Source organism: Haliotis cracherodii, unplaced genomic scaffold (genome assembly GCF_022045235.1).
Source record: "Haliotis cracherodii isolate W230 unplaced genomic scaffold, xgHalCrac1.p SCAF_2, whole genome shotgun sequence".
Taxonomy (NCBI): domain Eukaryota; kingdom Metazoa; phylum Mollusca; class Gastropoda; order Lepetellida; family Haliotidae; genus Haliotis; species Haliotis cracherodii.
Genome location: NW_027266275.1, coordinates 130,672 through 157,875, shown reverse-complemented (window position 1 = coordinate 157,875; position 27,204 = coordinate 130,672). Strand labels below are relative to the sequence as shown.

At 43.9% G+C, this 27,204-nt stretch overlaps 1 protein-coding gene across 1 annotated transcript in view; it reads left to right on the top strand.

The window, feature by feature from the left end:
- Positions 1–27,204, top strand: part of LOC139469326 (tyrosine-protein phosphatase non-receptor type 13-like) — a 144,241-nt gene that overhangs the window by 55,095 nt on the left and 61,942 nt on the right. The window contains exons 21-28 of the mRNA XM_071251466.1: positions 8,649–8,708; positions 9,640–10,371; positions 14,017–14,183; positions 15,169–15,259; positions 16,844–17,059; positions 18,445–18,659; positions 18,787–18,876; positions 19,248–19,787. Coding sequence (XP_071107567.1) covers positions 8,649–8,708; positions 9,640–10,371; positions 14,017–14,183; positions 15,169–15,259; positions 16,844–17,059; positions 18,445–18,659; positions 18,787–18,876; positions 19,248–19,787 — 2,111 coding nt within the window. The remainder of the gene's footprint in view (positions 1–8,648; positions 8,709–9,639; positions 10,372–14,016; positions 14,184–15,168; positions 15,260–16,843; positions 17,060–18,444; positions 18,660–18,786; positions 18,877–19,247; positions 19,788–27,204) is intronic.

The following is a 27,204-nucleotide window of genomic DNA, read 5'->3' as shown; positions in this document are numbered from 1 at the left end:
AAGTCATTCTGATATAATTATATTGATGCACATTTATATTACACGCAAGTTGGTATATTTACATACAAACTTCAACCCCATAATATTTCTAAATATGAACTGCCACTTCACAAAAAGAATAAAAAATATTGTGAGAAGTTAGTATCATAAGATTAGTTAGAAAACACTAACATTAAAGGCACAATTCCCATTCGTCAGCGCTGTTTTGGTGCGTGGGGACGTTTTCGGTCGAACTCAATAGAAACCATTAATGTAATGCATGATAAAGGTCTGAAAGGACAGACTGCAAGTGTTACCAGCTAAAAAAAGGACGTCCCCACAATGTTGTAAGAACGTTACTTTGTTTCAGCAAAGTTGCATCCAACGTGACTCAACAACTAGTCTGCAACGTAACACAAACGTTGCACAGACGTTGCATGGTTCCACAGGAACATGACTGGGAGTCTACATAGTAACCAAATAGTAACCTACGTGTGCAACGTTGCCTGGCCCCCCCGTGTTAACTGGGTTATTAGCTTCTCTGTTGGAAGGGTGGATCATATTATCATCACTGAATTAGGAATAACAATGGTTTATGCAAGGTGGGTGAAGCAAATCAGAAATGCATCGTTTTGTATTATAAACACTAGAAGTTTCTGATCACATATGTTACAATGATCACTACCATCATTTGCAACGTGAAACAAAAGTGCAGGAAGCGATGGAAGTTACCAGACTTTCCAACAGCAAAATACCAAGTTTGTTTTCACTAGATTAAAATTTTACTATTTCTAAAAAGGTCAAACACCCAATAGATCACCCAAAGGTAAACATCAAAGACACATCTGCATACTGTAGGTATTTCAAGATCAGAAAGCTGAAAACCTGAACAAAAGGGTCATGTTCCATTAAATCAGTGAACTGTTTACGTATCAGTGTGGCACAGAAGGCAATCTATAATTGCTGTTTCAAACTCTTCGAAAAAAACTCAAAATCAAAGAGATTGAACTCGTTTAAATAATTGACAATGCTGTTACACTTCACACAATTCCTATAAAAGCATGTCTTACATGTGAATAGTGGTGTGCGCGATTAAATGAAAAGAAACAAAACCAGCACTATTTCCAAAACTTAGTAAATTGTAGTTATATTTGTGAATTTTGCCGAATTTCAAAATTGTGTATGTACAATGAATTATGGAATGGTGGAAGTTATCAAATGTTTTGAGCCTCAAACACTTGTAATATGTAGATAACGACGAGCATTCTCTACCCTATAAAGCGACTCTATACAATATAATGGAGAATACCCAAATACTAGTACCTGTTCTAGATTGTCTAAAGAGACAACGCACCAGTACACTCCAGCTGGGTTGAGGTGGATGCTGTTCGAGAATATGGGTTCGAACTGTGACCTACAGATCTAGCCCCCAGTGATTTCCACTTGTTCCCTAGATTGAAAAAGCACCTGCGGGGTTTAAGATTGAGGACGGCTACCATCGACTGCTGGACATATCTATATCGGGCATTAATGATTGGAAAACCAGATGGAACAAGTGTGTGAAACTGGAAGGGGGACTATGTTGAATAATAATTTAATAAACTTTAACCAGAATCTCAACTTTAAGTAAGTGAGGCTAAAAACTTTTTGATATTCCCTCGTAAAAGAACTTTGTTTCTTAACTAAATTGAAGTGAAGATTGAATGGTAATTGGACCTATATAGACACTGTACTTGAATACTCATGTTTTATTGTCCCCTAAATGTCCTCCGTGTTTTTGCGAATTGATACGTGTCAGTACTTTAGGTACTCCATCCTCACCCAGCACCCTTAGACATCTTCCATTCTTTGATTTGTAGCACAAAACACCATTGTCAAGTGACAATCTTTTGCATTTTCATCTGAAATTTCTTTTAGCAAGATCAGTGCTTATAGATTTTGGGTAGGTCCTGTCTTTGACGAAAATGATCTCTCTGATCTCTTGTTGTTCCATTTCTGACTATTGTGTGAATGTTGACACATGAATTATGACATACACGACTGTATGCCTATCCATAACACCGCATATGGCAATCTTTCAATTCCTGTCACGTGGTACTGCCGCCCGTGCTATGCGGTCGAATATAATGGGTTGTTTTGGTCTTCCAACAAAGCCATGTTAACACGTTTGAAGAAAACATAAAAAAAGTCGGCAATGTTTGAAAAATACATTTTGCTTGAAATGTTCGACGTAAACATATAAAATTTGTGCCACGTTGACAAACATCGGCAAACCATCAATGTAGCCGACTATTTGTAAAATATTAACCGATATCAACAAGTGCTACGTGTACTAAGGTCACAACCATGGTGGCATTGATGTTCAGGGCTTTGTTAGACTGTTGGACTTTTTCCACAGCATGTAAGATATCTGGCCCATGGAGATCTTCAAAGCGACGAAAGGGAATCCGTATGGGGGTGTTCAAAGCGGGATGGTCGATACCCAGGCCAATACGATCCCCCTTCTGGCCTGACATCTGTTGATAGAAGTCATCGATCACCCTATCAAAAAAAGACGGTAGTTCTATGGGAAGGCGGTCCGGTGATACAGTTTCCAAGTAGTCTGGGTTGAATGTCAAACGATACCTATGGTTAGCAGTTCTTAACCATCTGGATTGAGTCGTGTCTTTCCTCTCCAAACGGTACGCATCATTCTGCTTGCTCGTCATGATGGCAATGAGTGCCTGATGAACGTCTGCTCTCCTTGATTTATAGACAACCCATCCCCAAAACAGGATCAAAACCTGACCAATCAGAGGCTTGGGTTTTCAAAAAATCAGAAGACAGCACCAACCAATCAGAAGACAGCACTCTCTCCCATGGATAAAAACATTTTCTATGGAAAAGAAACACAAGGGTTGGTCTGTTTTGGAAAACCGAGGTGCATGTCAGGCGCCGGAACGGACCGATCAGCGCTGGGTTGTCGACCAATCAAAACAGGGACCATTTCGATCCGGTTCCTCTCCTATAAAACATAGAATACCACTCGAGTGGGTCAGTGTCACTTGTGAAAAAAAAAATCATCGCATCGAGAATGGCAGAGACGAAGAAGAGCTGTACGAATACGTATGAGGGAGACATGGTGACTGATAGTGCAGATGCTTGTGGATGCAAGAGTAAGAGTACGGATACCTGTGATGGCTTGTTGCCGCTCATTAACACACCATCACCCTATTATCTACGCTTGGAAAGAAGGCTCGCTTCGTTTGAGGCGTGGCTGACGCAAATGAACCAGACCGCTGAAGAGATGGCCCATGCGGGCTTCCTGTACACGCAGCGTGCTGATGGTGTGTACTGTTTCCAATGCGGCGTGCGGCTGAGAAGATGGGCATCCCACGACGATCCTTGGGTGGAACACCACAAGTGGTCCCCACACTGCGACTACCTCAAGCTGACCGGCCTGGTGAGACACAAGAAGAAGCTACAGCTACACTATCTCTGTGAGGAAAATGTGAATCAGAGCAACGCGAATGGTGTAGCATGGCCGGCTGCCTAGGAGGATGTTTCCTGTTTCCCTGTTCCCGTTACGGTTTCTGTTTGTCTGCTGCTGTTGCTGTTACTGCTGTTGTTGTTGAAGGTTCAGTCTTTTTCCGCTTCCTATTTCCAACAAGCTTTTCTTTGTTGGCCACAAGTTGTGCCACACAGGGCACCCAGATGGCAGCAATTTCCGCTTCGACAATCCTTATCTTGTCAATAAGATTGGACATGTATGTCTATCGATCTGTCTCTCTCTATATCCTTATCCATCTAAAAAAAAATATTTATAAACGTCTGTTTGAAGACACGCATGACATCATGTTTTGCATGATGACACCTGTGACACAACGCTTGCATAGAGACACAAAGTACATCACGTTTGCATGGAGACACGAATGGTAGTACGCATGTAGGCATACACGTGTGCCAACACCTGGGCTTGGATGAACGAGTGACAACGTCATAATAATATTTATAAACGTCTGTTTGTAGTCACGCGTGGCACCATGTTTTGCATGGATACACACGTGACACCATGTTTGCATGGAGACACAAATGGTAGCACGCATGTAGACATACACGAGTGCCAACACCTCGGCATGGATTAACGAGTGACAACATCATAATAATATTTATAAACATCTATTTGTAGTCACGAGTGACATCACGTTTGCATGGAGACACAAAGTACATCACGTAGGCATTCCCACATCACGTCCATGTCTGCCCATGACAGTCCACCTTTAGAATCCAGACGACTGTCTACCCAAAAACATGACTACCCAAAAGAAGAGGATCGAAATCTGAGCAATCAGAGGCTTGGGTTGTGGACCAATCAGAGGCCGCGCTCGGTCTGTGCTGGCCTTTGATTGGTCGAACTGGGGTTGTGCTTTCTCTCCCATGGTAAAATCCATTTCCTATGGAAAATAAACACAAGGGTCGGTCCGTTTTGGAAAACCGAGGTGCAGGCCAGGCACCGTAATGAACAAATCGGGGCGCTACCGTTTTTTAGACCAATCAAGAAGCAGGGTTTCAGTGCCTCTCCTATAAAACAAGAGCCAAACCACTCACACTGCATTCTATGAAATCAATCATCATGCAAAACAACGAAGAGAATTGAGACATGGAAATAGTTTCGATTGAAGAAAGGGTGCCACTGTGCAAAGAGTGCCGGTGAAACTTTTTCTACGAAGACAGTACCATCACCAGCATTGCCATTGCTTCCTCCATGGCAATGTAGCCTCTGCCATGGCTGCCCGCCTGTGTATGCGCATGGGACGTAGGCATGTGATGGAACATTCCAACACCGTCCTGAAGGACACTTACGTGAGGCATTTAAGCCACACAAGTAAGTGTCCTGTCAGGAGACAGATAACGATCCATCCGTGCCTTTGCACCACTGCAGTAATGTGGGTGAAGAAGTAATCATCTTCCAAAACGGCCCTTTTCAGAGCCACCCATCTCTCCCAAAAGAACGCTTTCATTCTTGCTTTGACTACCCTCTTCACCATCACCACCCAAACACCCACCAAACCAAAAACAAAGAACCCGACTCCCTTCACTCCTCCCTCCCTCCCTCCCTCTCCTCCTCCCCCGCCGCCCCCATCTTGGAGGGGCTGTGCCGTCATCTTGGATGGGAAGATGGCCCCTCGGAACCGTACGGGCCGCCATCTTGGATAGGCACGCCTCACGGAACCGGAAGTGCCACCACCTTGGATGGGCACACACCACCGGAACCGGAAGTGCCGCCATCTTGGATGCGCACGTGCCACCGGAAGACGACATTAAATACCAGAACCAAAGCATTTATATAGTCAGATTAGATGTTACAAGACAAGTCAAAAATACTAAATTAATTATATTCCTGATAAATGCAGGGATTAAAAAGAAAATAGAAAAACGAGTTGATTGTAAACACCGATCGATAATTGAGGCACCCCAGAAAGTAGTTCCGGCAAAAGTTCACACGATCAATTTCACAAAGAATTGTTCACTCATCCAATTTCAACCACAGAAACACTCTCTCCGGTTACAACACAGTAACACTCTATCCAGTTTGTACACATTAATACTCTATCCAGTCTCAACATAGTAACACTCTATCTAGTTTGAACACAGTAACACTCTATCTAGTTTGTACACATTAACACTCTATCCAGTTTGTACACATTAACACTCTATCCAGTCTCAACATAGTAACACTCTATCTAGTTTGAACACAGTAACACTCCATCCAGTTTGTACACATTAACACTCTATCCAGTTTGAACACAGTAACACTCTATCCAGTTTGAACATAGTAACAATCTGTCCAGTTTGTACTCAGTAACACTATCATGTTTGTACACATTAACACTCTATCCAGTTTCAACATAGTAACACTCTATCTAGTTTTAACATAGTAAAACTCTATCTAGTTTGAGCACAGTAACACTCCATCCAGTTTGTACACATTAACACTCTATCTAGTTTTAACATAGTAAAACTCTAACCAGTTTGTACACATTAACACTCTATCTAGTATGAACACAGTAACACTCTATCCAGTTTGTACACATTAACACTCTATCCAGTTTCAACATAGTAATACTCTATCTAGTTTGAACACAGTAACACTCTATCCAGTTTGTACGCATTAACACTCTATCTAGTTTGAACATATTAACACTCTATCCAGTTTGTACACAGTAACACTCTGTCCAGTTTCAACATAGTAACACTGTGTAGTTTGTACACATTAACACTCTGCCCAGTTTGTACACAGGAACACTCTGTCTAGTTTGTAGACAGTAACACTCTATCCAGTTTCAACACAGTAACACTCTGTTCAGTTTGTACACAGTAACACTCCATCTAGTTTCAACACAGTAACACTCTGTCCAGTCTGTACACAGTAACACTCTATCTAGTTTCAACACAGTAACACTCTATCCAGTTTCAACATAGTAACACTCTGTCTAGTTTGTACACAGTAACACTCTGTCTAGTTTGTACACAGTAACACTCTGTCTAGTTTCAACACAGTGACACTCGGTCTAGTTTGTACACAGTAACACTCTGTCCAGTTTCAACACAGTAATACTCTGTCTAGTTTGTACACAGTAACACTCTGTCTAGTTTGTACACAGTAACACTCTGTCTAGTTTGTACACAGTAACACTCCATCTAGTTTCAACACAGTAACACTCTGTCCAGTCTGTACACAGTAACACTCTGTCCAGTTTCAACACAGTAATACTCTGTCTAGTTTGTACACAGTAACACTCTGTCTAGTTTGTACACAGTAACACTCTGTCTAGTTTGTACACAGTAACACTCCATCTAGTTTCAACACAGTAACACTCTGTCCAGTCTGTACACAGTAACACTCTATCTAGTTTCAACACAGTAACACTCTGTCCAGTTTGTACAGAGTAACACTCTATCCAGTTTCAACACAGTAACACTCTGTCCAGTTTGTACACAGTAACACTCTATCTAGTTTCAACACAGTAACACTCTATCCAGTTTCAACATAGTAACACTCTGTCTAGTTTGTACACAGTAACACTCTGTCCAGTTTCAACATAGTAACACTCTGTCTAGTTTGTACACAGTAACACTCTGTCCAGTTTCAACATAGTAACACTCTGTCTAGTTTGTACACAGTAACACTCTGTCTAGTTTGTACACAGTAACACTCTGTCTAGTTTCAACACAGTGACACTCGGTCTAGTTTGTACACAGTAACACTCTGTCCAGTTTCAACACAGTAATACTCTGTCTAGTTTGTACACAGTAACACTCTGTCTAGTTTGTACACAGTAACACTCTGTCTAGTTTGTACACAGTAACACTCCATCTAGTTTCAACACAGTAACACTCTGTCCAGTCTGTACACAGTAACACTCTGTCCAGTTTCAACACAGTAATACTCTGTCTAGTTTGTACACAGTAACACTCTGTCTAGTTTGTACACAGTAACACTCTGTCTAGTTTGTACACAGTAACACTCCATCTAGTTTCAACACAGTAACACTCTGTCCAGTCTGTACACAGTAACACTCTATCTAGTTTCAACACAGTAACACTCTGTCCAGTTTGTACAGAGTAACACTCTATCCAGTTTCAACACAGTAACACTCTGTCCAGTTTGTACACAGTAACACTCCATCTAGTTTCAACACAGTAACACTCTGTCCAGTTTGTACACAGTAACACTCTATCCAGTTTCAACACAGTAACACTCTATCCAGTTTTTACACATTAACACTCTATCTAGTTTGTACATATTAACGCTCTATCCAGTTTCAACATAGTAACACTCTGCCCAGTTTGTACACAGTAACACTCTATCTAGTTTCAACACAGTAACAGTCTGTCCAGTTTGTACACATTAAAATCTCTCTAGTTTGAACACAGTAGCACTCTATCTAGTTTCAACACAGTGACGCTCTATCTAGTTTGAACACAGTAACACTCTATCCAGTTTGAACACAGTAACAATGTGACAGTGGGATATGACTTAGTTGTCATTTCTTTTATTCTTTTGTCAATATGTACAGCAGAATAGGAGATCATGCTACAAAAGAAGGGACATCTTAGGGATATCATATCATTCAGCTCTTCATTACAGCCCTGTCAACACATTGATATGTTAAGTCAAGATCATCTTTAAGGCCACAGCTTAATGAATAGTTTGTGTACTGCCTTTTCAAGAAGGAATTGTTGTAGGTCAACATATGCCTCGTTTGCAGAACTGATAGTTTTCATTTACATATTACAGGAGAACTGATAATTGTCTTTCTGATTTTACTGGAGATCTGATAAATGTGTTTCCAATATTACTGGGGAACTGATAATGTCAGCAGTAGTTGTAGCAGGCCTAACGACAGAATGCTGCCTTGCTGGTGCATGTATGTCTGGCCCAGTGTTTCTCCCTTTGCAAGTTCTCTCATAACAGGAAGTCATCTCTCACTTCCTGGTGATGCTTTGACGCTGAACATCGGACACACTCAAGTAGAAGTCGAAGGATTCTATTACATAGGACATTATGTTATGGAAAAGGCTCATTACAGAATGTGCATATATCTATATCCTTGTATGTTCAGAGATAGATGTGAAAACTTGCTTTATCAGTGATACATTGGGTTTCTGTTTTTTCTAACTTCTAGATATGATTCAGCTCCCATCGTACCCAGGGGCAACTTCATCCCAAGCAGTTAGTGAACCAGGTGAGGAAACATAGATCTTAGTGACCTGTTACATTGAACTAGGTGAGGAAACATAGATCTTAGCGACCTGTCACAGTGAACCAGGTGAGGAAACACAGATCTTAGCGACCTGCTGCAGTGAACCAGGTGGTGGAAACATAGAGCTTAGTGACTTGCAACAGTGAGCCAGGTGAGGAAACAGATCTTAGCGACCTGTTACAGTAAACAAGGTGAGGAAGCATAGATCTTAGTGACCTGTTACAGTGAAAAAGGTGAGGAAGCATAGATCTTAGTGACCTGTTACAGTGAACTATGTTGGAAAACACATATCTTAGTGACCTGTTACAGTGAATCAGGTGAGGAAGCATAGATCTTAGTGACCTGTTACAGTGAAAAAGGTGAGGAAACACAGATTTAAGTGACCTGTTACAGTGAACTACGTTGGAAAACGCAGATCTTAGTGACCTGTTACAGAGAACCAGGTGAAGAAACACAGATCTTAGCGACCTGTTACAGTGAACAAGGTGAGGAAAAAGATCTTAGCGACCTGTTACAGTGAACCAGGTGAGGAAACACAGATCTTAGTGATCTGTTACAGTGAACAAGGTGAGGAAGCATAGATCTTAGTGACCTGTTACAGTGAACCAGGTGAGGAAACACATATCTTAGCGACCTGTTACACTCAACCAGGTGAAGAAACACAGATCTTAGTTTCCTGTTACAGTGAACCAGGTAGGGGGAAACAGATCTTAGCGACCTGTTACAGTGAACCAGGTGAGGAAACAGATCTTATCGACCTGTTACAGTGAACCAGGTGAGAAAACAGATCTTGGTGACCACTGTTTCAGCTTTTTCTGTTTACCATGGATGTATTTTATGAAACTTCTTTGGCAAGTTTTTATTTTGATGTCATGTTTTTACCTTACACTCAAAGAATGTTCCTTGTTTCCAGAACTAGATCATTCCGTAGTTGAGGGCCGTCTTTCACCTGAAACACATCATGGACGACAGATCTTTGAGGTGTCTCTGCTGAAAGACGGCAGTCAAGGCATCGGCATCACCATCGTGGGTGGGGAGAGCACCAGCAAACTGGACCTGGGGATCTTTGTCAAGTCTGTGACGGCTGGAGGTCCAGCGAACAAGGCTGGCTGCATCAGGCCAGGTGACCGTCTCGTGGCTATCAACGGACAGAGTCTGGAGGGGGTACAGCATCACCAAGCCGTGCAGATGATTCGTGAGTCGGATGACCTTGTTACCTTGCTTGTGTCACAGGTCAGGGCACCCACGACACTGCGACGAAAGGTTGTGTCTGTTGATGCTTTGACACCAGCATCGTCTGCTGTGCACTCTCTGCCCCAAAGTGGTGATGTTGGTCAGTCAGATTCACTTGTAGACCAAGCAGTTTCTCATTCCTCGTATGGAGATCTTAGAAACATTCCACCTGAAAAACCACCACGACAGATGAACAGGGATGTCACTTTGACAAGCGACATGCAGCCTACAGTTGGGATAGCCTGGGACACTGCTGGGTTGTGTGATGAGTCTGTGTCAGGTGTGAGTGAAACAATTGCTGCCGACCTGGCAGAGAGCATTCTGGGTACTGACAGGGAGGAATCGGGTGTGTTGATGGTGGACAGCGATCAGTGGGCAGCCAGGGAGGAGGAGGAACTCAAGGTACTTGGAGGTGAGCAGCTTGTGGGGAAGGCGGGGATTTGAGGTACTGGAGGCTGAGCAGCTTAACAGGGAGGCAGGGCATCCAGGTACTACGGGCTGAGCAGCTTGTGGTCGGAGGGGAAGGCGGAGATTTGAGGTACAAGGGGCTGAGCAGCTTAACAGGGAGGCAGGGCGTCCAGGTACAAGGGGCTGAGCAGCTTAACGGGGAGGTAGGGCATCCAGGTACTAGGGGCTGAGCAACTTGCGGGTAAGGCGGAGATTTGAGGTACTAGGGGCTGAGCAGCTTAAGAAGAGGCAGGGGATCAAGGTAGTAGAGGCTGAGCAGCTTGTGGGGGATGCAGGGCCTCAAGGTACTAGGGGCTGAACAACTTTTGGGGGATGCAGGGCCTTGAGGTACTCAGGGATGAGCAGCTTGTTGGGAATGCAGGGCCAAGAGGTTCTAGGGGCTGAGCAGCTAGTAGGGGAGGCAGGGCCTCAAGGTACTAGGGGCTGAGCAACTTTTGGGGGATGCAGGGCCTTGAGGTACTCAGGGATGAGCAGCTTGTTGGGAATGCAGGGCCCCGAGGTACTCAGGGGTAAGCAGGATGATGGGATGCAGAGCCTCGAGGTACTCAGGGGTAAGCAGCTTATTAGGGATACAGGGATTTGAGGTACTCAGGGTTGAGCAGCTTGTTTGGGATGCAGGGCACCAAGGTACAAGGAGCTGAACAGCTTAAGGGGGAGGCAGGGCATCCAGGTACTAGGGGCTTAGCAGCTTGTGGGGAAGGCTGGGATTTGAGGTACTAGGGGCTGAGCAGCTTAAGTGAGAGGCAGGGCATCCAGGTACTTGGAGCTGAGCAGCTTGCGGGGGATACAGGACTTTGAGGTACTAGGGGCTGTGCAGCTTGTAGCGGAGGCAGGGCCTAGAGGTTCTAGGGGCTGAGCAGCTTGTAGGGGAGGCAGGGCCTCGAGGTACTAGCGGCTGAGTAGCTTGTTGGGGATGCATGACTTCAAGGTACTAGAGGCTGAGCAGCTTGTGGGGGATGCAAGTCCTCAAGGTACTAGGGGCTGCGCAACTTGTGGGAGATGCAGTGCCTCGAGGTACTCGAGGTGAGCAGCTTGTTAGGAATGCAGGGCCTCGAGGTACTAGGGGCTGAACAGCTTTTGGGGATACTAGGCCTCAAGGTACTCAGGGGTGAGCAGCTTGTGGGGGATGCAGGGATTTGAGGTACTAGGGGTTGAGCAGCTTGTAGGGGATACAGGACTTAAAGGTACAAGAGGCTGAGCAGCTTGTAGGGGATGCAGAGCCTCGAGGTACTCAGGGGCTAAGCAGCTTGTAGGGAAGACAGGGCCTAGAGGTACTAGGGCCTGAGCAGCTTGTAAGGGAGGCAGGGCCTCGAGGTACTAGGGGCTGAGCAACTTGTTTGGGATGCATGACTTCAAGGTACTAGAGGCTGAGCAGCTTGTGGGGGATGCAGGGCTTCAAGGTACTAGGGTTGAGCAGCTTGTTGGGGATGCAAGGCCTCAAGGTACTTGGGGCTGCGCAACTTGTGGGAGATGCAGGGCCTCGAGGTACTCAGGGGTGAGCAGCTTTTTGGGAATGCAGGGCCCCAAGGTACAAGGGGCTGAACAGCTTTTGGGGATACTAGGCCTCAAGGTACTCAGGGGTGAGCAGCTTGTGGGGGATGCAGGGATTTGAGTTACTAGGGGTTGAGCAGCTTGTAGGGGATACAGGACTTACAGGTACAAGAGGCTGAGCAGCTTGTAGGGGATGCAGAGCCTCGAGGTACTCAGGGGCTAAGCAGCTTCTCGGGAAGGCAGGGCCTCGAGGTACTAAGGGCTGAGCAGCTTGTAGGGAATGCACGGCCTCAAGGTACTAGGGGAATCAACTTGTGGGAAATGCAGGGTCAGATGTGAGCAGCTTGTTGGGGATACAGGGATTTGAGGTACTAGGGGCTGAGCAGCTTGTAGGGGACACAAGACTTTGAGGTACTAGGGGCTGAGCAGCTGTAGGGGAGGCAGGGCATCCAGGTACTAGGAGCTGAGCCGCTTGTAGGGGATACAGGACTTTGAGGTACTAGGGGCTGAGCAGCTTGTAGGGGAGGCGGGGCCTCGAGGTGAGCAGGGGCCACGGGTGGCCCAGTCGTCTAAGGCGCCGCGATTCGCTATGCAGAGTTGCGTCCCTTGGGCAAGCCAGAAATCTATGATTGTGGGTTCGAATCCCGGTTTGTCAGCACCATGCCCGTGCTCGTGGGTTTCACCGAAGTGGTAAACGTCTGAGACCTGCATCACTTCGGGCTTTCCTCCCACATTAAGCTGACACGCTGTGATATAACTGGAATGCTGTTAAATGCGACGTTAAACCCAACTCACTCACTCACTCTGGGGTGAGCAGCTTGTTGGGGTGCAGCGCCTCGAGTTTCTAGTAGCTGAACAGCTTGTCGGGGATGCAGGGCCTTGAGGTATTAGGGGTAAGCATCTTGTTGGGGAGGCAGAGTCTATAGGTTTTATGGCCTGAGCAGCTTGTAGGGGAGGAAGGGCCTTGAGGTACTAGGGGCTTAACAGATTGTTGGGGATGCAGACCTTTGAGGTATTAGGGACTGAGCAGCATGTTGGGGATGCAGGACTTCAAGGTACTAGAGGCTGAGGAGCTTGTGGGGGATGCATTGCCTTAAGGTTCAAGGGGCTGCACAACTTGTGGGGATGCAGGGCCTCTAGGTACTCAGGGGTGAGCAGCTTGTTGGGGATACAGGGATTTAGGGTACTCAGGGGTGAGCAGCTTGTGGGGGATGCAGGGCATCGAGGTACTCAGGGGTAAGCAGCTTGATGGGATGGAGGGCCTCAGGTTACTTAGGGGTAAGCAGTTTGATGGGTAAGCTGGGCCTCGAGTTACTTGGAGCTGAACAGCTTTCGGGGGATACAGGGATTTAAGGTACTCGGGGGGTAAGCAGCTTGTTGGGGATGCAGGGCCTCGAGGTACTCAGGGTTGAGCAGCTTGTTGGGGATGCAGGGTCTCGAGGTACTCAGGGTTGAGCAGCTTGTTGGGGATACAGGGATTAGAGGTACTCAGGGGTGAGCAGCTTGTTGGGGATACAGGGGTTAGAGGTACTCAGGGGTGAGCAGCTTGTTGGGGATACAGGGATTTGAGGTACTCAGGGGTGAGCAGCTTGTTGGGGATAAAGGGATTTGAGGTACTCAGGGGGTAAGCAGCTTGTTGGGGATGCAGGGCCTCGATGTACTCAGAGTTGAGCAGCTTGTTTGGATTAAAGGGATTTGAGGTACTCAGGGGTGAGCAGCTTGTTGGGATGCAGGGCCTCGAGGTAGTTGGAGGAAGCAGCTTGTGGGGAAGGCAGGCTGTTTTTATGACTGTTGAAGCCCTTGTTGTAGAAGGGCTTTTTGACACCTGTTCTAACCATGTTAAATTAGGGCTTTGTGATGCTGATGTGATGACTGTGGTAAGCATGTTTAGGGTATATGAGTCATTACATCCTCACACTATGACTGTTTGCTCAATGATTTGAGGACAGTCTTATTAGGATTGCCATATGTTAAAATATAGGAGATATGAAGGTCTTTGTTTTGTCTTAATAGTCCCAGTGTACAATGGCTGTTGTTGATGTACCCATCTATATTCTGAGAATATAAACAATGAAATTATTCAACATATTGCTTGCAGACATTGCAGGCCTCACAATAATTGATGATTCTTCGTCTGACTCGGACTTCGACACAGCCTTGGAGAATGCTGTGAAGGGCCGCCTGACTCGGAAACCTTCCCAGAACACCTCTGTCATCAAAGTCAACCTGCACAAACAGGGCAGTCAGTCAGGGATTACCATCACGGTGAGTACACCATCACACTGTCACAGCGAGTACACGTCAAGCCATCCCTGTGAAAACACCATCAAAATGTCACAGCGAATACACCATCACACTGTCACAGCGAGTACACATCACACCATCCCCGTGTATACACCATCACAATGTTACGGCGAGTACACATCACACCATCCCTGTGAAAACACCATCACACTGTTACAGCGAGTACACATCACACCATCCCCGTGTATACACCATCACAATGTCGCAGCAAGTACACATCACACCATCCCCATGAATACACCATCACAATGTCACAGCGAGTACATATCACACCATTCCCGTGAATACACCATCACAATGTCACAGCGAGTACACATCACACCATCCCCATGAATACACCATCACAATGTCACAGCAAGTACACATCACACCATCCCCGTGAAAACGCCATCACAGTGTCACAGCGAATACACATCACACCATCCCCGTGAATAAACCATCACACTGTTACAGCGAGTACACATCACATCATCCCCGTGAAAATACCATCACATGTCACAGCGAGTACACATCACACCATCCCGTGAATACACCATCACACTGTCACAGCAAGTACACATCACACCATCCCCGTGAAAACACCATCACAATGTCACAGCGAGTACACATCACACCATCCCTGTGAATACACCATCTCACTGTCACAGCGAGTACACATCACACCATCCCCGTGAAAACACCACCACACTGTTACAGCGAGTACACATCACACCATCCCCGTGAAAACACCATCACAATGTCACAGCGAATACACACATCACACCATCCCTGTGAATACACCATCACACTGTCACAGCAAGTACACATCACACCATTCCCGTGAAAACACCATCACACTGTTACAGCGAGTACACATCACACCATCCCCGTGAATACACCATCACAATGTCACAGCGAGTACACTGTTGTAGGGTGACACTCATTGAATCAATGTCTGCTGTTGCAGGGTGGCAGTGACTCCAAGTTTGAAGATGGTGCTGTGTATGTCATCTCAGTCAATTCTTCTCTATCAGAGAAACACAACTCTGTGATAGTAGGTGAGTAGAAGACGCCTCTATACATTAATATTGTGCAACAGCTGTTAGAGATATGACTTGATGCTGTACTACAGCTGTTAGAGATATGACTTGATGCTGTACGACAGCTGTTAGAGATATGACTTGATGCTGTACTACAGCTGTTAGAGATATGACTTGATGCTGTACTACAGCTGTTAGAGATATGACTTGATGCTGTGCTACAGCTGTTAGAGATATGGCAAGACACTGTACTACAGCTGTTAGATATATGGCATGGCACTGTACTACAGCTGTATGAGATAAGGCTTGAAGTTTACTACAGCTGTTCCAGATATGGCATGACAGCTTTATGAAATATGGCATGGCACTGTACTACAGCTTTTAGAGATATGGCTTGACACTGTGCTACAGCTGTAAGAGATATGGCAAGCGATTTTACTACAGCTGTTAGATATATGGCATGGCACTGTACTACAGCTGATAGAGATATGACATGGCAGCTGTAAGAAATATGGCATGGCACTGTACTACAGCTGTTAGAGATATGGCTTGACACTGTGCTACAGCTGTAAGAGATATGGCATGGCACTGTACTACAGCTGTTAGATATATGGCTTGAAGCTTCCTAGAGCTGTTAAAGATATGGCTTGAAGATGTAGTACAGCTGTTCAAGATAAGGCATGGCAGCTGTAAGAAATTTGGCATGGCACTGTACTACAGCTGATAGAGTGATGGCTTGATGCTCTACAACAGCTGATAGAGTGATAGCTAGACACTTTACTACAGCTGATAGAGTGATGGCTTGACACGGTACTACAGCTGATAGTGTGATGGCTTTACACTGTACTACAGTTGTTAGAGTGGTGGCTTGACACTGTACTACAGCTGATAGAGTGATGGCTTGACAGTGTACTACAGCTGATAGAGTGATGGCTTGACACTGTTCTACAGCTGATAGAGTGATAGCTAGACACTTTACATCAGCTGATGGAGTGATGGCTTGACACTGTACTACAGCTGATAGATTGATGGCTTGACACTGTACTACAGCTGATAGAGTGATGGCTTGACACTGTACTACAGCTGATAGAGTGATGGCTTGACACTGTACTACAGCTGATAGTGTGATTGCTTGACACTGTACTACAGTTGGTGGCTTGACACTGTACTACAGGTGATAGAGTGATAGCTAGACACTTTACTTCAGCTGATAGTGTGATGGCTTGACACTGTACTTCAGCTGATAGAGTGATGGCTTGACACTGTACTGCAGCTGATAGAGTGATGGCTTGACACTGTACTACAGCTGATAGAGTGATGGCTTGACTCTGTACTACAGCTGATAGAGTGATGCTTGACACTGTTCTTCAGTTGTAAGTGTGATGGCTTGACACTGTACTACAGCTGATAGAGTGATGGCTTGACTCTGTACTACAGCTGATAGAGTGATGCTTGACACTGTTCTTCAGTTGTAAGAGTGATGCCTTGACACTGTACTACAGCTGATAGAGTGATGCTTGAGACACTGTTCTTTAGTTGTTAGAGTGATGGCTTGACACTGTACTACAGTTGTGTTACTGAGTGTCGTCTTTATGTGTGCAGGAGACCAGCTGTTGGAGATCAATGACTTCGGTGTCCACGGTCGGACGTATGGGCAGGTAGTGGACTTGTTACATCGGGCACCATCTGTCTGTCCACTGCTGGTCCGGCGATTAGCTCCATCACCCACTGAGCCAGGGAGTCAGCCAAGCATCACACCAGCTCTGGCCAGCATTCTGGACGACATCTCACCAGATCCATATTCATTTGTTGCCGAGGGTAGGTGTTTGTGGTGTCCTGTACCTCCATGTATGTAGCGGAGGGTGAGATGTGTTGTATCCTAAGGGTGAGATGTGTTCTGCCCTAAGGGTGAGATGCATTGTGTCCTAAGGGTGAGATGTGTTGCATCCTTAGGGTGACAAGTGTTGTATCCTAAAGGTGAGATGTGTTGTATCCTAAGGGTGAGATGTGTTCTGCCCTAAGGGTGAGATGTGTTAGGTCCTAAGGGTGAATTGTGTTGTATCCTAAGAGTGAGACGTGTTCTGCTCTAAGGGTGAGATGTGTTGTGTCCTAAGGGTGACATGTGTTGCATCCTGAGGGTTAGATGTGTTGTGTCCTAAGGGTGAGATGTGGTTTCTCCAAAGAGTGAGATGTGTTCTGCCCTAAGGGTGAGATGCGTTATGTCCTTAGGGTGAAATTTGTTGTATCCTAAGAGTGAGATGCGTTATGTCCAGAGGGTGAGATGTGTTCTGCCCTAAGGGTGAGATGCATTGTGTCCTAAGGGTAAGATGTGTTCTGCCCTAAGGGTGAGATGCGTTGTGTCCTAAGGGTGAGATGTGTTTTATCCTAAGAGTGAGATGTGTTCTTGCCCTAAGGGTGAGATGTGTTGCGTCCTAAGGGTGAGATGTGTTTTATCCTAAGAGTGAGATGTGTTCTGCCCTAAGGGTGAGATGTGTTGTGTCCTAAGGTCGAGATGTGTTTTATCCGAAGAATGAGATGTGTTCTGCCCTAAGGGTGAGATGTGTTGTGTCCTAAGGGTGAGATGTGTTTATCCTAAGAGTGAGGTGTGTTCTTCCTTAAGGGTAAGATGCGTTGTGTCCTAAGGGTGAGTTGTGTTGTATCCTAAGGGTGAGATGTGTTCTGCCCTAAGGGTGAGATGTGTTGTGTCCTAAGGGTGAGATTTGTTCTGCCCTAAGGCTAGGGTGAGATGCGTTGTGTCCTAAGGGTGAGTTGTGTTGTATCCTGAGGGTGAGATGTGTTCTGTCCTAAGGGTGAGATGTGTTCTGTCCTAAGGGTGATATGCATTGTGGCCTGAGGGTAAGATGTGTTCTGCCCTAAGGGTGAGATGTGTTGTGTCCTAGGTGTGAGATGTGTTTTGCCCTAAGAGTGAGATGTGTTCTGCCCTAAGGGTGAGATGCGTTGTGTCCTAAAGGTGAAATGTATTTTGCCCTAAGAGTGAGATGTGTTCTGCCCTAAGGGTGAGATGCGTTGTGTCCTTCGGGTAAGATGTGTTCTGCCCTTTGGGTGAGATGCGTTGGGTCCTAAGGGCTGAGATGTGTTGTATCCTAAGAGTGAGATGTGTTCTGCCCTAAGGGTGTGATGCGTTGTGTCCTTAGGGCTGAGATGTGTTGTATCCTAAGAGTGAGATGTGTTCTGCTCTACAGGGGAGATCTATGAGGTGGAGCTGGTGAAGGGTGTGAGTGGGCTAGGCTTCAGCTTCCAGGGCGGGGAGGACCTGCACCCCGACAACCCCACCCTATGTGTGCCTCGCATCAAGAAGATTTTCATCATCGGTCCTGCAGCAGAGAGCGGACTAATCCATCCCGGGGATGTCATCCTTGAAGTCAATGGCAAACCAATGAGACATTTAACAAGAACGGTGAGACACATGCCAGTTATTCTTCAGTATCTTTCCGTATTGTATTCCATCAGGACCATGTTGATTGACTCTTTCACTCATTGGCTCAGTTATTAATGTAACTCATTCAGATGATTTTTCTCAACAGGGTATTATGCAAGCAATGAGATCAAGTAGATCCGTCAGACTGAAGATGTGTCGTCCGAGACCTGGAGATTTACCGACCATGCAATGCACAGTAAGTGGGATATGTCCACTAGCAACATGACACTTGGAATGTGAAAGACGAATACCTAAAACCTAAATGACGCAATGGATAGTAGATAACAAATGTAGCATGAGGAATTGACTTAGAAAGGAAAATCTGTTTGTTTGGGGGAAGGTAAATGGGAGGATGCCACCATTCCAATATCCTCACCTTCAACTCCGACTAATCTTCATTTCTCACCCTCTGATCCATCCTCCCCCACCTCAACACAACCCATCCCATCATCCATCCCACCAACCCCACCAACCCCACCATCCCCTCATCCTCCCCCAAACAGACCCATACCCCTGATACTTTAAGTAAAGCTAGTAGAATTGAGATGTTTGTGCTTGATATTGCAGGGCAGTGAGGACTCCCTTGTCTCTCAGCTGAGGATGCCAGTCTACTTTGACAAGGATGGCCACTCCCTCTTTGAGTCCGAGTCAGACTCCGATGACGAGGGGAACACTCCAAGACCTCGATATGCAAGACAATCAGAGGCATCGGACAGCGGCTCAGTGTCAACAGTCGATCAAAACATGGAACAAAATGATCCTATAGTGGAACAAATAGATGACAATATGGTACAGGTAGATAAAAAGGTGGATGGCATTTGCCACCCTGCATCTGGTTCAGCACAGCTGAGTAGTGTGACAGAACACAGGGAGGATATTCATAGTCAGAAGTCGATGACTCGACAAAAACATGTAGCATCTGACACAGAGACAGGTGAAGGAGATCAGGATGTGAAACAGGCCTCCCAAAATAAACATGTCAGTGAAGATGAAGATGTGGATAATGGCTTGGTGTCTGAACAGGAGCAGATAACTCCTACACAAGAACAGATAACTCCTACACAAGAACAGATAACTCCTACACAAGAACAGATAGGTCCTGCACAGGTGAGTGATGTATTACAGGTGATGATGGAAGCTGTCAAACAGTGTATGTTGGAATTCTATTCTTGAAAAGACATGAAGAGTAAAAGTAAAGGTATTGTAAATAATAAGGGAAGATTTACTTGAAAACAAAGCAACGCTGTAAGCACAAATAAACAAAATAAACAAATTCAACCAGTTCAGTTATGTTCACATCAACAATGTAGCAAATGTAGAAATGTATTCAACAATGTAGCAATGCTTACAACACTTCAGTAATGTTCACAATAACAATGTAGTGACGTAGCCAGGTCTGTAGTCATGTATACAACTATACTCAACGACAAAAGTTCCTGTGACACCAATATTCTAGTGTATTTTTCAAACAAGTAAAGTTTTTTTTTCATTATTATCCCCCGCCACGAAGTGGAAGGGGCATATAGGAATGGGTGCCGTCCTTCTGTCCCTCCTTTCATCCTTCCGTCCGTCTGTCACATTTCATTTCCGGAGCGGACCTTGAAAAACATACTATATTTCTTCATAAAACTTGGCACATAGATAGGTCTAGTGGTGAACTGCTGCCTTTTGATAGTTTGGGATTTTTAAACAAATTACTTTTCGTATTTCAATGGCAACAACTTTGATTTAGACTCAAAATGGCTGTAGTCCTCGTTTCCGGAGCAGATCTTGCAAACCATACTATTTTTCTTCACCACATTTGGCACATAGATAGGTCTAGTGGTGAACTGGTGCCTTTTGATAGTTTGGGATTTTAAAAAAAGGTATATTTCGAGTTTCCATGGCAACTATTTTGACTTTGCGGTAGTCCTCGTTTCCGGAACAGATCTTGAAAACCGTACCATATTTCTTCACTAAACTTGACACATAACGTCATCTCACAGTATTGAATACATTTCCTTTCTTGTTGGTTAGTTCTACATTGCTTGTGTGTATGTTCCTCCAAAAGTGTCATGGACACAATTGTTGCATTCACTGACAAACTTCATGCAGAAACACAACTCATTACAAATACAACAGTGTAACTGATCTTAAACCTACTCAACTGTATAAACCACTATATATTCTTGTTAACCATACTCTGTACCTCACTTGCTTGATAACGGTGTTAGAACTTACACCAAAACCAGTGCTCCTAATTGTAATAAAGAAGTTGTTTGCCCATATGTCTCATCCTTACTCATTACAAATTCAGTTACATATTCTATCATAAACTGCAGATGGCAAAACAACACCAGTAATAACCTTTTTTTAGTGCTGCAATTAGGTCATTAGCAAAAAGGCCCAGTGAACATAGTTCACAGGAGCTAATGCCTTGCACACAACCGGACATGTCATATTGGCGGGGAATATGAGTATTTCATGCTTGTAGTACATGTATGGAATCAAGTCACAAAACCACAACTGCTACAGAAAAGCATGCATTCCATGCAAAAGTTGACTTTTATGCAAGCCACATGCATTTCACTACCCAAGAATTGGTATAAAAACATGTGCGTTAACGCGATTCCATATGCATTGTTTAGCATCGTGCTGACAACAACCACTCAGAAAAACAACAAAATTATGCAATTATTCAACATCACGAAATGCCACGCCATTGGTATGCTTGAAGCAGGATTGAGTTGTCAACGTGCAATGTTGCAAGACAATTTAACATCCACAGAAACACCATTTGGTGCTTATGGCAATGTTGGCAACAGACGAATGCAGTCAGAGACCATCCTCGGTGTGGCAGGCCACGTGTAACCAATAATCGACAAGACAACTGGATTCGAACAACACACCTACGAAATCGATTCCAGCCAGCAACAGTGACTGCAAGAAGCATTCCTGGCATTCGACAAAAATCTTCACAAACCGTACATCGCCGCCTCAGATGAACAGGGATTGTCACCAGAAGACCCACCAGACGTCCCTTTTTGACAAGAAACCACGGTCAAGCACGTCTACAGTGGTGCAGACAGCATCTACGCTGGACGGCCATGCAGTGGGGACAAGTTCTATTGACTGGCGAGTTTTGTTTTCACCTCAGCCACAGTGATGGATGGATTCGAGTGAACCTACGTCGAGGTAAACGTTACGTCAATCATTGTCATGGAAGAAGATCAGTTCGGGGGCGACAGCGTTATGGTATGGGGTGGAATTACAACAAGACAGAGGACCCGTTTCATAGTGGTAGAGGGAAAACTCAATGGACAGTGCTACAGCGACGAGATCATAGGCCCTATTGTTCTACCATTTTTCCCTTTCTACCTTTCAACACGACAACGCCAGGCCTCATATTGCTTGACTTGTTCAGGATTCTCTTCAACTAAACAACGTGAATGTCATCCCCTGCCCGGCTCACTCCCCTGATCTCTCACCAATCGAGCATATGTGGGATGAGATGGATCGGCGCCTTCGACGTTAACCACATGTTCCACAGACACTCCAGGAACTTCGAAACATGCTCCAGCAGATATGGACAGATATCTCACAGGACTTTGTGCGACGCCTGGTCCATTCCATGAGATGAAGATGTGTTGCTTGCATCGCAACCAGAGGTAGACACACACACTATTGATTTGTAAATTGACATTTTGGCATGTTCATGTTTTTTATGAAATCACACATTTTCTGAAGTCAGTATGGCAAATTAAACCATTGGAACACTTAAAGGAGTCTTTTATCTGTTGCAAACCAAAATTGTTTAAGATTTGGTAAAAAACATAACTTTGCATTAACTGTTATTCAGTGTCACAGAAACTTTTGTTGTTCAGTATGTAGCAATGTATGCAACATCATCGTACCTCCATGTAAGAATGATGAGATATGATTGGCCCACATGATCTTGATAAGATACTCTGTATCCTGCCTTGAAGGGAAATAATTTCAGCAGGCCTCAAAGTTGCAACCAAAATGGTCGCCAATGCAACCTAAATTTCAGTTTGTCTACTGCCTAAAATTCAGTGGTAGCCAAATGACTACCTAGAAAAATATCTTGTGGCGACTATCTTCTTTAGTGTAGGGAATGGTGATTCTGGCTCACTTCTACTGGAGCCAGATTTATACCCCAATACCTATACTACAGAGGTAATTTTTTGTGCAAAAACCATGATGCACACAAATAATCGTTATGAGACTAAGCTAAATTGTATTGAAAAGGACTCTGGCTCACCACCACCTGAGCCATTCCCAAACCCTATAAACGCTTCTATGCTGTAAATGATAAAAAGGTTTATTTGTAATGGTGATTCTGGCTCACTGCCACTGGAGCCAGTTTTATACCCCAATACCTCTACTACGGAGGTAATTTTTTTTGCAAAAGGGACAATGCGAACAAATGATCTTCATGACTCTAAACTAAATTGTAATGAAAATATTCTCTATTATTTTTACTCATATGCATACCATTATTTTGAACAAAGGGATATTCAACATTTTTACTTGGTTCTTTGTTAATTTTACTAGGAGACCAAACTGTATACTCTTCTTCGAAATTAGAAACAAACAGTTGATGACTGTATTTGGTTGGTTTGACATCACTGATATAATATATACCTTGAGTTAATTCTCGCCATTTGATAATTTTGTTCCGGAGCATCAATGCTTTGATAGCTTTTTCCTTTGTTGGCTTGTAGTTTTCCATTATTATAGACTTATGTAGTCATTCTTCTAAACGACTAATCCAGGAAACAATCTATTCTTTATCTCCAACCAGTTCTTTAGTTTTGGCCATGTTCTATGAACTTTTTTTTCTCGTCTTCACTTATGCCACTTGTCTTACAAGAATTTGATCGAATCTCCTGCTTCATTGTGTTGTATTTGGTGAGTTCTGACAACAGTAAACGAAACTCCTCCTCGGATATCTTACAATCAGCCAGTGCTGTTGAAATATGATCCTCAATGCTGTTCAACTTTGCTTCGGCGAGTATACGAATACTATCATGTTTTAATGCTTTCTTTTGCAACTTAAGAGAAATAATTTTTATCGCTATTCCTGCCAGTCTAGAGACTCTGGTCGCTATTTCCATGCCAAGTACGATAGGCGCGGCATTTATAGTTTATGATAAACCAACACCAGCTACACCCATACTAGCTGTTACAAGCCCAGTGTCCACTCCGTCGAGAGCATTCACAGCTCTGTGATACTTTTTATACAATCCAAGTCTCAACTCCCTCGCCTTCTCTATTCGATGTTTTATGTCGTTTATTTGATGTAATCGAAATCCATCAACAGTATCCATCTTTTCAGATGCTTCATCGAGCACCGGATATAAATCCATGATATATATTATGACACAAGAGTGTTTAATTGGTCGAGTGTAAATGACTTGAGAGTATACATCAGCTTTATTAGATGTATATTATGTGGCATAAATATCTTAGTAAGCAAAATGACATCGGAAATATTAACTTGGATGCCCTCATGTGTTGTTGCAAGGGAGATAATCCGATATCAATAATACTGCAATGTTGACGCTCATGTGTTTTAAGCCATTTAATTAATAGACCCTGTAATACTGGCAAGGCTTCTTCTGGTGCATAGGGCGGTCGGGTAGCCTAGTGGTTAAAGCGTTCGCTCGTCACGCAAAAGACCCGGGTTCGATTCCCGACATGGGTACAATGTGTGAAGCCCATTTCTAGTGTCCCCCTCCGTGATATTGCTGGAATATTGCTAAAAGCGGCGTAAAACCAAAACTCACTCACTCACTCACTCACACTCTTCTGGTGCATCCCCCAACAAGACTTCAATAATAGGTGTAGAAAGACCATGTATAGCATTCAAGTTATTTAATATATCATTGAATTTAGTAACCAAATATAAACTAACTTCTTTTAATGATGGGCGACCCTATATCATATAGCCTGGGTCATCTGGCAGGGGAGCCACTAACACACTCTTACGTTTTGAGGGAATATAAGCCCCAGTACGATTCGACTATTCATTATCTTAGTTAAATAATGTCCTTTACCCATTGTCACATATGATGGGGAAATGACGATATACAGTAGCCACTCGATTTTTGCTTCGACCATAGCGCATTTATTATCATTGCTGCGAAAAAGATTGTATGAAGTGTTTTAATGGAAACTACTAATGCTGGCATGTTTAAATCTTCAAGATTAGGTGTTAGTGACTACAACTTCTTTCTGCTTGTGTACATTATCTTGTAAATGTAAAGCATATTACCTACCGGGTTTATCAAATTCTTTTGTGTCTCCAAGATCGGAAAGCGCAATTGTATTACATTGTCGAAGGTTATGCGTTACAGGGCCTGAAGAATCACAATTATTTATAATATGGAGCTTAAAATCAGCACCCCATTCGACTCATTTAGTGTGAGACTAGCTCCGAAAGGGTTTAAAATTTCATCATTGAGTGAGCATACGCTGTTATGCCCATCAGATACAGTGCGATTATTCTTTATAACAGTAATAACTTATTATTACCCTCGCAGCACTTAAATTGGTCCACCGCGGGTAATACGTTATATCGCAGAGAGCAACTTGAAGTTGCCCAGCCGAGTTGTCGATAGCGTGAAGCAGTTGAATAGACTGGCCATTTGTTATTCCCGGGAGTGCAACATACACATTAAATATACAAAGTTACTATTTCATAACTTCAATATGGGAGGTGCTAATAAAGAGAGTAGAATCGAAGCAACTTACCTTACGAACCAGTCGATTTTAGTAAAAGCCTCTGGTGCTAAGGTTTTTTTTCACTTTCCTGATGCCTTTGAAAAATAGATGTTTGCGGCAACTGGCACCAAAATAGTGCATGATTGGTTCCACAATCCAATGCAATTTTGGCAAAACCAGTTAAACTTTGCCATATGGTGTGCCACTACAGGATGTGAGGTATCTCTTTATGCTGCCGGCTTTAAACTAAATAAGTCTGCTTTATTATTTCATGTATACTATCAGATTAGACGAAATTAATGCCCCATTACCGCAGGATCGAGCTTGGAATGCATCAGATAATTCGTACAATGGGTTTGCCTATGAATGTATTTGTCAAGAATTAATTTTATGTTTCTGCTAGTAAAGATTGGCGTCTGCGTGGAGTTAACCCTGGTCTAGGTATTCTGTAAACTGGTAAACACTCTGTTAAAGAAGTCAGCTATGATTTACTGAAAAGAGGTTGGCTTCTTCCGAGCTTTGCTCTCTCGAGTAACGAGTGGCGAGATGATCGTATGAACTTTAAGGGTGGTGTTGCTTTCAAGATGTCAAAAATGCTTTGAATGAATTTCTTTATGTTAAAACAGAAAATAATTTTACTAACCCAGAAGTTGTAAGAGTTAATGAATCAATAAGAACTTATGTATGGGCAATTCTTGGTCCAATTCTTGGTCCAATTCTTGGTCAAACACGAACAGGAATAATTGGTTCTGGGACGGCGCTCGATGATCAAAAACAGTTTGTTGCAAACGTAGAGGATGCTATTGCTTCACCAGTTGACATACCATCTTCCATAAAGCGTTATGAAGATGTATTACAGTAAACTCAATCCAAAGTAGACTACGTTTTTGGGGCGGGAACTTACAGGTTCCCAAGTAATATGGAACTTAAAATTGGCCAAGTGATAGGTTATGATAATAAAATTGTGGTTGCTACCAATAAACAAAAACCAGGTATAAATTCAGATATTAAAACCCAATAAATAATGCAAACAAACACAGGAATAGTTATACAGTCATCTACTGTAACAGAAGTGCAACAGACACAAGTTGTAAAACCACATATTGCTGCCAAAATTCAACAACATATCAACGAAAAAACATCGCTTATAGTAGGTGGAGTCATGGCTGGTTTACTCATAATTTGGATAAATAGTCTTTAGCGGATACGTAAGACAGCCCGGCAATTGCTACGATCAGTGCCCACAAGTTTCGACTAAGCCAAGTGGCGGTCTTGGCTAATAAATTCATGAGCCAGGATACAATACTCCCTATTCTACCGGGAAGTGCAGACGCGGCTTTCCCAGCGAGCTTTCCTAGTGCTTCTCCTAATACCTTTAAATGTTTTTTTATCCACTCTTTTACACCATTTTTATTAATGGGAGGTGTAGGTGTACCACCGTGGCCGCCACCGCCTCCTTCTAATGTGAGAGTCAAAGTTGATATAATAAATCCCAATGCAGTTAAAATACTGGTAATGGTTATCCCCTGTTCTCTGAACAATGTTTTAATTTTTTTGGCCAGTGTAGTATCATCATTGAGGACTGTATCATTAGTTTCTCGAATTTGGCTGATTAGAGAATGAAGTGCCTCTCTATTAGAAGATGCTCTTTCGAGGTGGGCCGATCTTTCATCTTTCAAGTTACCGGTATGCAATCTTTCTGCAACGGGGAGTCTACTGAATTCATCGCCTGCTTTTCAAGTTTTGTTTTCTCGTAAGCTATATGCTTGTCGAGTTCATCTAGCTTGGCTACATTATT